At 40.3% G+C, this 14,541-nt stretch overlaps 1 protein-coding gene across 3 annotated transcripts in view; it reads left to right on the top strand.

The window, feature by feature from the left end:
- The window catches only part of LOC138261024 (metalloproteinase inhibitor 1-like), a 31,250-nt gene extending 16,909 nt beyond the window's left edge, over positions 1-14,341 (top strand). For 2 of the 3 annotated variants that reach the window (XM_069209632.1, XM_069209633.1), the window contains exons 4-6: positions 1,621-1,732; positions 6,757-6,881; positions 13,828-14,341. In XM_069209632.1, the coding sequence (XP_069065733.1) occupies positions 1,621-1,732; positions 6,757-6,881; positions 13,828-13,977 (387 nt within the window). In that variant the 3' untranslated portion in view covers positions 13,978-14,341. The remainder of the gene's footprint in view (positions 1-1,620; positions 1,733-6,756; positions 6,882-13,827) is intronic. The other variant, XM_069209634.1, reaches the window with a different exon arrangement.
- The last annotated feature ends 200 nt before the right edge of the window (positions 14,342-14,541 follow it).

Here is a 14,541-nt window from a genome sequence, read left to right as displayed (position 1 = left end):
ACATTTCGACCCTGGTGATCAGACTGCAAAGGTTCCACCAGTATTGCCAGGATCCATGATCCCAGTGGCCTGGAGGTGGTAGAGATCATGAAACCCCAGGCAGCGCTGCAAGCAGTGCTGCCCTTTGGATTATGACCTTGTTCTCTGCCAGCATTTTCATGGCGGTTACACCGCCATGAAAAGGCAGGAGGAGAAAAGGTGCAGGGGGCCACAGAGGGGCTCCTGCACTGCCCATGCACTTGGCATGGGCAGTGCAGCCCCCCGCCCAGCACCGTTGCAATGTTTACTGTGTGCCTCACAGACATTGAACATTGAGAAGGTGCTGATGTACCCTGCGGGCTACAGCATTGTCTCCTGCTTGATTACAAACCAGAGACAATACTGTAGCCTGTTTCCCACTAGGCCGGTGGGCGGAAACTGAGGTTTCTGTCTGCTGGCCTATTGGGACACTCCTAACAGGTTCGGCGGGGTGGTTGCCACGAAGGCGGCGGCCACCCCGTTGAGAGTTTGGCAGACGACTTTCCTATCCACCAAAGTCATTATTAGGGACTAAATGTTAGCTAGGCATTTTCAATGGTAAGTTTGATTGTAACTTATTTAGCAAATTCCTGACTCAGGGGATTAGCTTGGTCAGTAAAATGTGGGTAAGGGGTGGGAGGTGTGTGCTTCAGATTTTCCAACAACCATGCTGGCATATAATATTAAAATCCATTACATGACAAGCAGAATGAATGAGAGGGCCTTAAAGTGCAAGGGAAAGGGAGAAGAATGCCGATTAACAGGAGTACTAAGTGAGAAAAAACAATATTTTGTAAAATAACCAACATTTTTGAGGACTTTCAAAATAGAGAGAGAGATTGTGTGGGGGCGTTTTTGTCTGCGTGTGTAAATATTCCTGATGAAATCCGACAGACACCTCACCATACCCAAATGAAAGCTCTTGTACCCAACTACTTATCAGAAATGACTTTAACTGGGGGGGTGTAACACCCCAAACACCTCCTCTGAGGTTATGCCCCTGCACTGAATGCACCACGTAACCCCTTCTGTAATCCTTTGAGAAACACCTCCACTCCTGTCACCATCACCAAACATCTGCAGGCTGAAGAGGTGGGGAAGAGATCAGTGCTCCATCATTGCCAGAGTATTGATCATGTGTATTTACTGCACACTCTACAATAGGTTCTACTAAGAGGGTCCTCAAACACATGGAAAGGATGGGTAATATAGGGTACAAGGGTGGAAAAAGGAGTTTGCTTAAAAAAGGAGATTAAAATTAGATTTTGTTTGTTAGGAAAAAGGCTAGTTGCATGGAGCTATACGTCTTTATTTACTGTTAAGTTTAAAGAATTCATGATTTATCACTATTTAAAAATCTTCCACCATTTATGGTCTCAAGTGCATGGAGTATTGTTGATTGGTCACTGGTAGAATAGCACACATTGCCTTCTTTCTCAATGGATCTTTACTTGTTCACCTGTCTCTATAATCCCATTAAAAGAGGGGGGCAGCGTTTAGGTCTGTCCACAGGGGGCTTCGGCTCAGAGGTCAAGAGGTAATAGCTTATTTCATCTCAATGATCTTCTAATGCTACACATTATTATATACTTCTTCTGCTAGGTACTGAAAGGCAAACTGGCACTAGAGTCTTTGACGTTCATCAGCTCGCCTAGCCACTCCTGTGGATACATTCACCCATCCACTGGCTTCAACAAGGATTACTTGATCACCGGTAAGCCACATCTGGGGGTGTTTGTGGAGGAAACAGCTTCCTGGGGGTTCAAGTGGGTCATATATTGGGTATTCATTGTGATCTTGTATTACTGTGTCCCATCGACATCCACTGTGATATCTGTACAGACATTACTTAACCCAGCCCCACTTCCTACAAATATGTACATGCACTACTTAATTCCCTGTCCTACTTCCTCCAAATTATCACATACCCCAGTTCTGGCCCATACTCCACTTACACCAAAGCTGTGCATGCATTATAAGAGCCCCATTCCCCAAATCCCCTACGGCATACGCTCTCATGTGAAAAATCACTTGGTTGGTGATAATCATGGGGATATGTAACAGGGTTTCTAAACACTTCAAACAACAAAGCTCAAAGCCATCCAATTTAAAGACATCAGAAGCAAGAACTGGAGACACCAGGATTCAGAGCACCAAAGTTGAAAAACACTGCACTCACTGGCAAGTCTGATTTAATCATCAGGCATTAACACAGCAGCATGCCTTTTAAAAGCACAGAGGCATTCTGGGGTCTGTAGTTTCAGGTCCCACACACTTGGGAACTTAAATTATACTGTGACACTGGCTGAAACCAGTTGAGAAAGACAAGATGTAGAAACGCGTCACAAAACATAAAAATATTAACATTTCAGCTCTATAGCATTATATAAAATAAAAAATAAATAAATATATAAAATAACATTTAGAAACAAATTAAAATATACACAAATACTATAACAAATATAAGCTAATATCAATAATTATATTTAAAAATATTAGGAAATGTATTTAAGTCAGGGATTAATATGTAGATACATGCACTATTCTCACTCAAGTTTATGCAACAGTAAAGAAAGTACAGAACTTCAGAGGGGTTAAATTTACGATTCCCACTCCAGTCTGTGCAACAATAGGGAAGGCCCTGGACCTCAGGAGAGTTAAAATTACTATTGCCACTCCAGTCAAAGCAACAGAAGGGAAAGCGTTGGACCTCAGAGAGGTAAGATTTAATATTCTTGCTCCAGTCTGTGCAACAGTAAGGAAAGATTTGGACTTCAAAGGGGTTAAAATTACTATTACCACTCCAGTTTAAGCAATAGTAAGGAAAAAATAGACTTCAGAGGGGTAAAATTCATTATTCCCACTCCAGTCTGTGCAACAGTGTATAAACTACTTCATGTCAAACACATTACATATTTGCATAACTGTATTATATTAGAAAACATATAAAACCCTTAATATAAACATTATTACTTAACATAATATTTATATATGTGTGTGTATATATATATATATATATATATACATATATATATATATAGATAGATATATATACACACACATATATACACAGCAAATAAAAACAACTAACCAATTTACAAAGTTATTAAAGAATGTAAAATGAATCCCAAGAATCCCAGCAACGATAACTAAAATAAATCAGTATAACTCAGTTTATATGGTTGATAATCAATTAAATAACATATTTATAAATATTAACTAATTGTTAATTAATATTTACCTCATTAACTTCCCACCAAACTATCCTACTAACCCAGCAGCCCAAACCTAAACTATCACTAATATATGTAATTATTACACAATTCACATAAGTATTAATCAATTAAATATTTAATTATACAATAATATTTTTTCAACTATTACTTAATTAACTTCCCAATCTACACTCCTAGAAAACTAGCAACCCGCTATTAAAATATAACTAAATTAATACAATATTTCATAATGTACATGATTACTAATCACTCACATAGTTAATACTAAATTAATAAGTGAAAATTAATTAATATTTACTTAATTAACTTCCCACCTTAAACCCTCACAAAGAATGGAACATGCACCTAAAATATAACTAACATAAATGTTTATTTTTCAATTTACTTAATTAATTAAATGTTTAATAAAACATAAAAAAATAATTCTTAAGGAATTATTACCTAGTGAACTTCCCACACTGAACCCCGAAAAACATAATAGCCCGCACCTACAATACAATTAATTAAATGAGTATTATACAACACACATAAATAATATCAATCACATAGTTTATTATGATTAAATAACTAATAATTATTATCTAATAAACTTCCAACTCTATCCCCATACAAAACCGGCAACCGACTACGACACTATAAATTCCCATTGACAAATTAAAAAATCGAAATCACTTAAAATTGCAAACTATATTTTAAAAATTATAATACTACAAAATATACTAGCATATAAAATTATTACATGAACAAAAACACAATATAACTAAAAAACAATACTCATTATGACTATATTTTGAAAACAATATTGACAGCAATACTTACCTAAAACAAAAACAATATTATTGACTGTGATATTTCTGCATCACAACATTTTTATATCACAATATTTGTTTCCAATATTTCTGTGTTCCAATATTATAAGCTCAATATTTTGTCCAAATGCCCTTCTAACCTTGGGCTTCAGAGTAGCATGCTACTCATTGCAAAGTGCTTTAGTGTCTCCTCAGCGGTAGTAAGAATTATATACAAACAGTTTACAAAAATGAATTAAGGCGTGACTGCTCAACCTCACCTCCCTGAGAGAGGTCGTTGCACAAAGGGAGTAACTCACGTATCCAGCTAGAGTGAAAAGGTACCTAAGCCACTTACACATTAGTGGAAAACAGTAACTTCTAGGCTCACTAGACAGACTATTCAGCACCTTGAGAAATGGCTTTGCACCAAACTGGTGGTCCCTTCTTCAGAGCTTTTAATTGAAGATCAGTAAAGAATGTTCAGAACACAGCCGTGCTCATTTCCATTTGCAAATGTATCATAGCCTGCTTGTTTGAAATGGTTATGCCTTCTATTATCATAAAAAATAGGATATTTCAAATGTTTTAAATAAAGGTCTCTGCCAAATAAAGTTATAAGCCGTGTAATACAGAGTCCTACGGTTTACCTAATTTGAATATGTGTTTATTCATCATGTCAAATACATGAAAACACTGAAAATGAAGCATTGCTCTTAAGAATTGAAATTGAAATGTGACATGGAATCGTGATGGACATATCTGAATTTTCCATGACTAGCTACTGCTAAATCTCCAGAAAAGATAAACATAGAGCCCATAACTTACACTCTGTTATTGGTAAGCATCTCCCCATGTTTTTTTTAACTTCTTGCATGGTGTATTGGTTTGTTGCATTTTGTCCTGAGCTTCTCCATTGCACTCAATGGCATATTGTCTCCATTCACTATTGTCCTCTTGAGCAGTGCCTGATTGCCAGACCCGGGTATGTGCTTCCTGGTCCCAGATAGCTGATTGTCCTGCTACCACTTAGATCCTCCCAGGTTTGTCTTGGCTGCATGAACACTGTGTGCTCACAAAGTAGACACAGGGAGAGGGTGCCCCAATGGCAGACTGGAAGTATACAAAAGGTAATCCCTTATGGGGTTTTGTAGTCATTGACCAATTCCCCTAGTCGAATCATAAATTGTATTGCTAAACCGCGCAAAAAGGCTGCACGCACCATAAATCTCTTAATATTAAGGAGATAATAGGCTTTTGTGGTAACAATTTAGCTTTTGTTTCATGACCCCAGACAGAGTCCTGGAAAATAATTTTGGAATTCTAAACTTGTCATGTGCATCAAATCATCCATTCCGGCCTCAAAGACAAATTACTGACTTTTTACCTTAAATTAAGACAAATATATGCTATAGTTAATTGGAGTTAATTTGAGAAGTGTGGCAAACTCTACACTATTGATTTTTCATCTGACAGTGATTGTCAGGCCCACAGGTTCTCATTTCATGCAGACAGGACGGTAAAGTCACTGGGTGTCTTCTTGCTTGCTGACCGATGGGAATCTTTAAGGAAATATTCTTCTTCCTGCACTGACTTTGCTTTTTAGTGTGACAAATAACAATTTCATGTGGCTGGGAAATATCCACCCAGATCTAAAGCGAGTCACCATCATCTCTGAAACAGCAGAATTGTGCAAGTACAGGTCTGTTTCAAATTTGAAGTATTTGACTAACCTTCTTCGGCTATGATTAAGGGCCTCGTTGCGAGGATAGGGGTCTTAAGGCCACATAAAGAACCTAGCGGTCAGACCACCAGGGTTCCACCATCTCCGCCGGGATCAGTTATCCTGATCGGTTGACAGCTGGTGGAAGTCGTAATCCACCCGACCAACGCTGCATGCAGCGCTGCCCTATATATTACAATCTCCTTCTCTGCTAGCCTTTTCATGGTGGTTTCACTGCCATGAAAAGGCTGGCGGGGAACAGGTGCAGGGGGCCACACTTGGCATGGGCAATGCAGACAGTGAACATTCAGAGTGCTGGTGGACCCTGCAGACGACAGTATTGGCACTAGCTCGATTTCAAGCCGGAGACAATGCTGCTGCCTGTTTCCCACTAGGCTGATGGGTGTTAACCTCGGTTTCTGCTCGTCAGCCTTGCAGGAAACACCTAATAGATCCGGCAGGATGGCCGCCACTACTGTGGCGACCACCCTATTGGGAGCTTGGTGGACGGGCTTCCCCTTTGTCTTGTGTGGTAATTTGTGGGTGGCAATGCCTGGATGAGTGTAGAGTGTAATCTGCTGTTTCCTCCTGTCAATTTACAAAGTCAGATTTCATGAGAATATTGGTCATCACCAGAGACTGACGAGTTGGAAGTTGAGTAGTTGAGTAGTTACCTTGGCAGCAACCTTGCACTTGTATCCCCCACAGTTACTGACCAACAATATGAACCGGTCCCTCATGGACTTTCAGAAGCTGTTATCATGAATCTAGATGCAAGGAGAGTCTTCCCAGATACTTGAGGAGCCCAGCATTAATCAGTGTCATTTATGTATTGTTGTATTTACCTTGAATGTGTCTTAATCTACCTATTCCTCCTTGAATCTAATACATACTGCAGAAAAAGAAGGTTCTTCTGATGATGCACTGTAGTATGCGAAGGAAGGGTAACAAATGCTAATGGAAATGTGTTCCTCTCTCCACTGTTCATAAGCAGCTTCCAACAACAATGGTGATGTTTCGGTGAATAGTTGCAGCTACATTGTCCCCTGGAACAAGCTGTTACCTAAGCAGAGAAAGGGTGTTGAGGCGGCCTACAACAAAGGATGTACTTGTGGCGTGAGTATGCCTTACTAGATGGAGATGGTTCTTCTTCGTGCTGCCAAATAAGGGGGACAAGAGAGGTCAACCAGGGAGTGGGGCAAACTAGTGGACACAACATGGAGAAGAACTGGAAAACAGATGTAAAGCCTCTTGTGAGTGTAGATTTATAAATATCAGGAATTCTCATTTTTTTTCCTAGCGTACTAGATACTTGTAAGATTCACAGATTTATCAGATTACTACTGTAAAAGTTTAAGGAGTCCCAACGTTCCTGTATGCATAGGGGCTTTCTGTATGCCTCTTTATACATGAGGTAAAATTGTACATTTGGAAATGGGGTCACACACGTGTAACCGCACCATTTATTGTATATTTTTCTTGAAGTTGAGAAGCCCTTTTCACTAGATCCACCAATTTCGCATCTGCCCTCTTACTTATTTTCTTCTGGTCTTGACAGAAGTAAATCTCCATTTTCAGGGTAATAATTAATCAGAAATAAATGTGTGAATAACAACAAGCTCTAGATTTTGTGGGTCATACCTGAGCCTCCTGGTAATCAATACTCTGTACCGCCCACTTCTCACCCTTGTAGTAGGAGTTGCTCATGCATAATATTGCATCATCAGAAGGTGACAATTGCACAGGTACAAGGAGTAATATTAAATGCCGGTAAATCGATTTCAGAGTTCAAAATAACCTTTGTGAAATCAAGCTGTGTGCTCGTGTTAATTGAATTTATGCACTCAAATGGCTTTGTGAATATTAGAGTACAAAAGGTATGAAGTATCCTCCAAAATCATTCTGTAACGCCTTTATAGCTGCTTATGGGGACGCTCTTGTGACTTCTCTCAGTAGCTATCATACGTAGATGCCCAACACAACTTTTAGCTCGGCGTAGTATTAACTAAAGAGAACAATGGAATTTGCAATACCATTTTACTAGATAGTGGCTTAAACTGACCTGGGCCATATTAGAGAAACGCTCAAATGTGTGAAAAAGGGACAAAGTTATTTTGTAATATTTTACTGCTTCCGAATTATGGACTGAAGAAAAAACGTTTTGCCAGATTCTATAGTACAAAACGGCGTTTCCTCTAAGTCAAAATGGAGAAACTATATTAACTACATTGCAGTTTTGCACCATTTTTGTTACTTATCTAGTAAAATTGAATGACCTGAACTTTGACCAAACTCTGAACCATTTTCACATTTGAAAACTGGCAAAAATCCTTTTTTATGTCTTATTTACATAGCACATAAATTATGTAAAATCCTTCTATGAAATGTTTGCAATGCCACATATAGGATTTATAGTGGCCTAGTGCTATTCCAACACCACACTGGCGTCATTTTTTTATGCTAATGTGGCATTGGAAGGGCAAAAAATCTGCACCATATTTACAAAGTGTCAAAATGTTTGCATTTTGCCACTTTGTAACCCCTTGCGCCATATTATGCCTACACAAGGCATAATATATGCAAGTGGGCGTTCCGGCGCTCCGGGGCTGTAAAAATGACGCAAAGGAATCTACGAGATTCCTTTGCGCCATTTTTACAGACATTTTTTAACGGCTGCTACGTGCAGATGTTAAAAAGAAGCTCCCATTGTATTTATTGGGCCTCTGGATGCTTTGCAGGATTAGCGTCATCATTTTTTACACTAGTCTTGCAAAACCCCAGACTAGCGTAAAAAATGATGACTCTAGTCCACCTAACTACCGCTATTGTGCACCGTATTGTAAAAATGGCACACACATGGTGACGTTCGGGGGGTGCTAAGGGGCGCAGAAAAAGTGGTGCTGCACTAGGTGAAGCGCCACTTTTCATAAATCTGGCCCATATTTTTTTTTACATTTCCTGTAATTCCGTATCACCCATTCAGCAAAAACGGTGTAAATGGATTTGCCCTGCCTGTTTGCATTCGTGTAAAGCTTCTGTAATATGGCTCTGTATGGTCTGGTAATACGGATAGGTGTGCATGAGCTGTTCCTGTTCAAATCTCTTTTGTGCGTGTTTTAACATCACCCTTTTTGAAACATTCCATATCAAGTCCTCCTGATGCTATGGATTCTATCTTGTGTGTTGCGTATTTATATTGTGGGCAGAAACACGCTAATTTGAATTGAGTTAAAGCAATGTTTAGGTTATTTTGTGAAACCTAAATTGTCAGCACACATAAAAAAGTACACAATGGCCAAAAACTACCTGTGTCATGTGGTTTGGGTTTACATTGGTGATGCAACTCATACAGTACATGTTATTTGTACGTTGCCACTCTTCTCTTAAAAGACTCCTGGTATTTTATTAAAATGTCAGAACATACCTAATGGGAAAATACGTTCCTGCCTTGCTCCCTTGCCCTGGGGTTAACAGTTGTCCCATTTGTGATCATCAGACCACCAGCCACTTTCTCCTTTGACTCGTGGCCCTGCTATCATCCATCACCACTCAGACCCGCTTGCTCTCATGCCGGACTAACCACTGTTTTCATGCCCTACCACAGGGTTCTGCAAAGTCGGTCCTGGAGAGCCGGGTCCATGCTAGAGTTTTAGCATATCCACATTTAGAAAAAAGATGTTTCAGAAATCTACATTTTTCTAAATGTGCACATGGTAAAAAATCTGGCATGGACCCGGCACTCCAGGACCAACTTTGGAGAACCCTGCCCTACCCGTCTCCCCCTGCCCTCATGCCCTAACAATCATTTACTGCTCTCATGCCGTACCACTCACTGCCTGTTCTCATTTCCTCACAGTCACTCTGTGCTCTCATGTCCTTACAATGACTACCTGCTACCATCCTTACCAATCATGTCTTCTTGAGGCCCTTTCTAATTTAGCTGCTAGGAAACCCCACCTGATGGTTCTGGGACATTTTAACCTACACTTTGGTGTGCCCACCGACATGCAAGTAATTGGATTGCTGCAAGACACAGCAACTATCCAACTTACCTAAAGAGTACAAGGACTCATTCACACCAAGGGACATTTGCTTGATCCTATTTTTTGGAACTACTATTATCTACAGGTTTTCGATCCTTTCCTATTATTTGGTCTGACCACATCCTGACCCCGATGTTCCTTGACACTTCTGGCCTATCTGTACCTCCGAAACCATCTGCCAGTAAGGACCGTAGCTGGTCCAAGCATCACCTTGAAGACTGGACGCGTGTTTCCTGCGACTCCTTACCTTTTCTGGGTCCTGATCCTCATGGCGCTTCTGGCATGATTTCTGAATGGTTAAATCATTCCTTAGGTCAATCCATTCCCATGAAACCCAGCCTCTAAAAATAAATGCAAGCCTGCAAATAAAAAAAAAAAAGTTACATTGCAAAAAGGGACTTGGAGGTAGGACTATGGTAAACAGTAAGGAAATACCATGCAGAAATGAGACTTGGTAAGCCACATATTATGAAACCAGAATTAATGGTGTTGCAAATACCGCTAGAAAGAGGTTTAAAATCACCAAAGCACTGTTAGAACCCATATCCAATAACCCGGACATTGAACCTCTGAATGCCAGGTGTAATGACCTGGCCACACTCTTTCAAAATAAAATATCTGACATATAGCGCTCCTTCCAAGACACCAAAGGAGTCTCAAACCCTAATGTCCATAATAGGTTTAAGGAAGGCAGGCTCACGTCTTTTCAGGATTCCCTCCTCTATCCTATGAAAACTTCTCTACTCTTTTCATTCAAATCAAATCGGGCTGCCCTGAGATCCCACCCCCCTGGGTCCTATTTTTTAGGTGCCGAAAACATTTTTCCCAGCCTGCTTGAGGTGGTTAATTTGTCCTTAGAAAAGGGAATGGTTCCTCTGGCATGGAAACACACCATGGTCTAAGCCACTCTAAAAAAAAACAAATAAATCCTGGTTGTATGGCAAATTTTTGGCACATATAATTTCTTCTAAGAATTAGTAAAATGTTGTAAAAAAACATTATTAAGCATCTTTCTGAATTTATTGAAAATAACAATATCCTTCACCCAACTTAAACCGATTGTTTGGCCCGAACACAGTGCAAAACCACTCTTCTAGCAGTTGTGGAGGATTAAGAGAAGGCTCAACCAAGGCGGCACTGTAGCTATTATACTCCTTGATTTACATGCTGCCTTCAACACTGTGAATCATGACATCCTCCTTGAAAGTATTCATAGGGTCGGAGTTTCAGGGATTGTTTTGGATTGGCTGAGGTCCTTTCTGAAGGATAGATCTTTCCAGGTATTTGATAAATCGATCTCATCTGATATATTCCTTCTCAACTGGGGCATCCCACAAGGCTCTTCCCTGAGTCCAACACTTTTTAATCTATATATACAGCCTCTTCCGAACACAGTCACACCATTCGGCATCCCCATAGTTTCATAGGCGGATGACACTCAACTGGTATTTTTGCGCAACCCAGACCAGGATCTCACTTCTTCTACCCTAGGACTTTCTAAAGAGGGGCAAGGCAGTTGAATGGACAAATCATGCCTCAATTTGAACTGGAAAAAAACTAAATTGATGATCTTGGGGAATAATACTCAACCCAGTGTCCCCTGGGCTGTCCAGAATGTCTAGGCTTATCCACAGCACCCAAAACGGCTATAAAATGTTTGAAGGTTTGGATAAACAAAACTCTATGAATGGAAACCCAAGCCTCCAATTTTCAGCCTGCTGCTTTGGAATTCTTTGAATGTTATGAAAAAGTCTTTATTTGCTACCCTTGACATTCAGAAGGCTAGTAGTCCAGGCATTAATTCTCTCTCACCTGGACTACAGCAACTCCCTTTATTTGTAAGCTCCCAAAGCAGTCATTAGCACATTGCAAGTTGAGCAGAATGTAGCGGCACATACTTTGCTACAGATACCTAGACACTCCTCAGTTAGGAAAGGTTGATAGTCCTTCACTGGCTAGCAGTGGTCCAGAGAATCAAATCAAGTCTTTGTGCATTGCTCACAGAGCGCTTAGAGGGCAGGGACCACCCATCGATTGTCAGCTCATGGCCCCATACACCCTGAAGAGGGTCCTGCGATCCTCCAGCGCATATAGGGCCATAATCCCCTTCATTTGGAGAGTCAGAAGTGGAGGACGGTCCTTTAGCTTCAACCTCTGGAACTCATTGCCCCTGGCCCTGCGGTCAGTTGACAACTTGTATGCTGGAGACAACTAAAAACTTGCTTATTCGATAACTAAGCCCCTATGAAGTTTGCCCCTTATGCAGTGTCACCTAACCTAGTGCTGGGATACCCAAGGGTTGCCATGTACTCCATAAATCCATTTAGTATAGTATGGTATAGTGCCAGTTACCTGCTTCCACTACTAAACTCACAATCTGGGAAGTTGAGAATAAATCAGGTCACAAGTCCTGATGACTGCAGTTGTCTTTTTGAAGGTGCCAGTCCTGGGGCACTGTTTCCTCCTATCGCAAGCCCCACTATTAGACTCATCACTTGCTGGTAATCTTCATTACTTTGAGTCAGAGTCTTCCTCTCCACTGTCCAGACTTTATGAGAACACCCACTCATAGATTAAGGATAGTTATGTTGGACCGTCAGAAGGTTGTAATTGTTGCTGTCCTGCACTCTAGGTGCCACTGGATCCCACCTATGGAGGTCATCAAAGTAAGCATAAGATCAAAGAAATAATGTAGCAGTAGATGATGTGTCCTTGCAATGTGTTTGCAATTTTTTGGAGCCTTATAATTGCGGAGCAGTGTTGTGCTGTGTTATGAACTGTGCACAATATGGTGTCATGGGTTAACAAAAGTGCATGAATAAACAATTAACCAATAATATCTGACCACCCCATAACAGAGGTAATTCAAGAAGATTGTCTGCCCTGGGTCATTCGATAAACTCCAAATGGTGATTGATATCCCGTCCGCTGAAATATAAATCCAATAGAATATAAGGGGATTACTATTTCGGCAGACGGATTATCCGTCACCAGTGGGACGGAGTAACCCCTCTGCCAAACTCTAAATCAGGCCCTTGGTCCTTAAGAAATCATTTTCAAATACATGTAACTTGCAGCCTCATATACACTCTAGCACACAAAACTTTTCCGTGGGTATCAATCTCTTATTGTGGTGCACAGTTAGTGCGTCGCCTTATGGCCTCTTTTTCTTTGCTCCCATCTTATCCCAGCCCAATGAACAACTGGGTGTTGCCTATCTCTGTGTTGCACATCCAGAATTTGGCATGGGCGAAGAAGCCCTCAAGGGAACATCCCTTGAGGAAACATCCTCTTACAATAGGACTTCCACCCTATGTGCGCTGGCCCCATCTGATTTACAAAATGGGCCACACAAGTGTCTGCAGTCCCTTCTGTAATATTACATTGTCCTGGGGGTAAGAAAATAGCTTTGTTTTCTGTCAATTTTTAAAACTCTAATAGTGAATGAAAACATATTGTTCACTATTAGGGTAATAGAAATGGGGTACAATTAGCATTAATATTCCCTTCCATGGCAGCTGAGGTAAGTAAAATGCTTTTTAAATTAATGTTGTGTGCGTGCTTGTGGATGAGAGTGTGTTTATGTGAGAGGAAGAGTGTGGTATTTTGGTGAATTGACGTCCATGTGCGAAAATTTACGAGGTTTTACATTCTTTTTTAAGCCATCATTTCAGAGCACTCCTTCTGAAGACTCCTGGCCATGAGAGCATCTGACCTTTACATAGCTTCATTTTGTAGAGTCAGGCTGCATTATTCTACATTTTTAGAACACTCTGAACCATCAACGTCTATTGATCTACTGATTGTAAAGTAATTAAATGATTCCAAGCACCTATCACTTTTATTCAACAAATGTTTATGAAATCTGAACAAAATAATATTTTACTTAAATCAATTTTGGAAGAACATTTCTGCAAGTTTGACTTTGCTAAAACGTACTTTTGAAAACATTAACGCATCTGGAAGCTATTTTCGTACCTTCATGGTAAACAACTTTTTTTTTTAATTTTCTTCTTCAGATCGAATACTGCTCTTCCAAGCCTTGTTCAGCTTCAGAGAAGACATGCTCAATAGAGCAATATGAAGGTGGTGATGCTGAAAACCAGCTGAGGAACCAGATCTGTGTCCCCATCACCAGAACCACCTGCGAGTGGAGGACAATTGAGTAGGGCTAGTGTACCATAGAGGCTGTCTCACTATTCAAGAACCATTACACGGATGGAAGTTCCCTTCTCCGTTGTCCACCCTGTGGATGACGAGTAGTGCACAAAATAAGTAAAGTTGCCTTTAGAGCAGCCTGCAGAAAATTGGAGAATTACTGTTCCAGAAAAACACGGGACTATGCCTGTGTTCTTTGTAGGATCACTCTGATGTTTCTGATCCCATCTGTATGTGTAAACTTATCCTCAATTCAGATACCTACAAGTCCCCGTATCCTCACTCGTTGATAATGCATCTTGTTGGTATGTACAACATTTTGGGGCTCTGTTTTCACTTTATAAATATGCTCAATAAAACAAAACAATAAAACAATTATTCTGGTTTCGAGAATCACTGCACAAAATCACTCAGTGGAAGTCGTTTGTCTGCTGCAGACTACATTATCTTGATGATGATTATGACAAAGAACAGGCCTCCAACATTTGTTTCATCTCTGATAACCCAGTGGGTCATTGGCCCACTGCAGTGTCCTTTTCTTATCCCGAAGAAGGCCCTTCTAAATTCTTCATTAC

Source organism: Pleurodeles waltl, chromosome 10 (assembly GCF_031143425.1).
Source record: "Pleurodeles waltl isolate 20211129_DDA chromosome 10, aPleWal1.hap1.20221129, whole genome shotgun sequence".
NCBI classification, from domain to species: domain Eukaryota; kingdom Metazoa; phylum Chordata; class Amphibia; order Caudata; family Salamandridae; genus Pleurodeles; species Pleurodeles waltl.
This window is presented reverse-complemented; position numbering and strand designations above follow the sequence as displayed.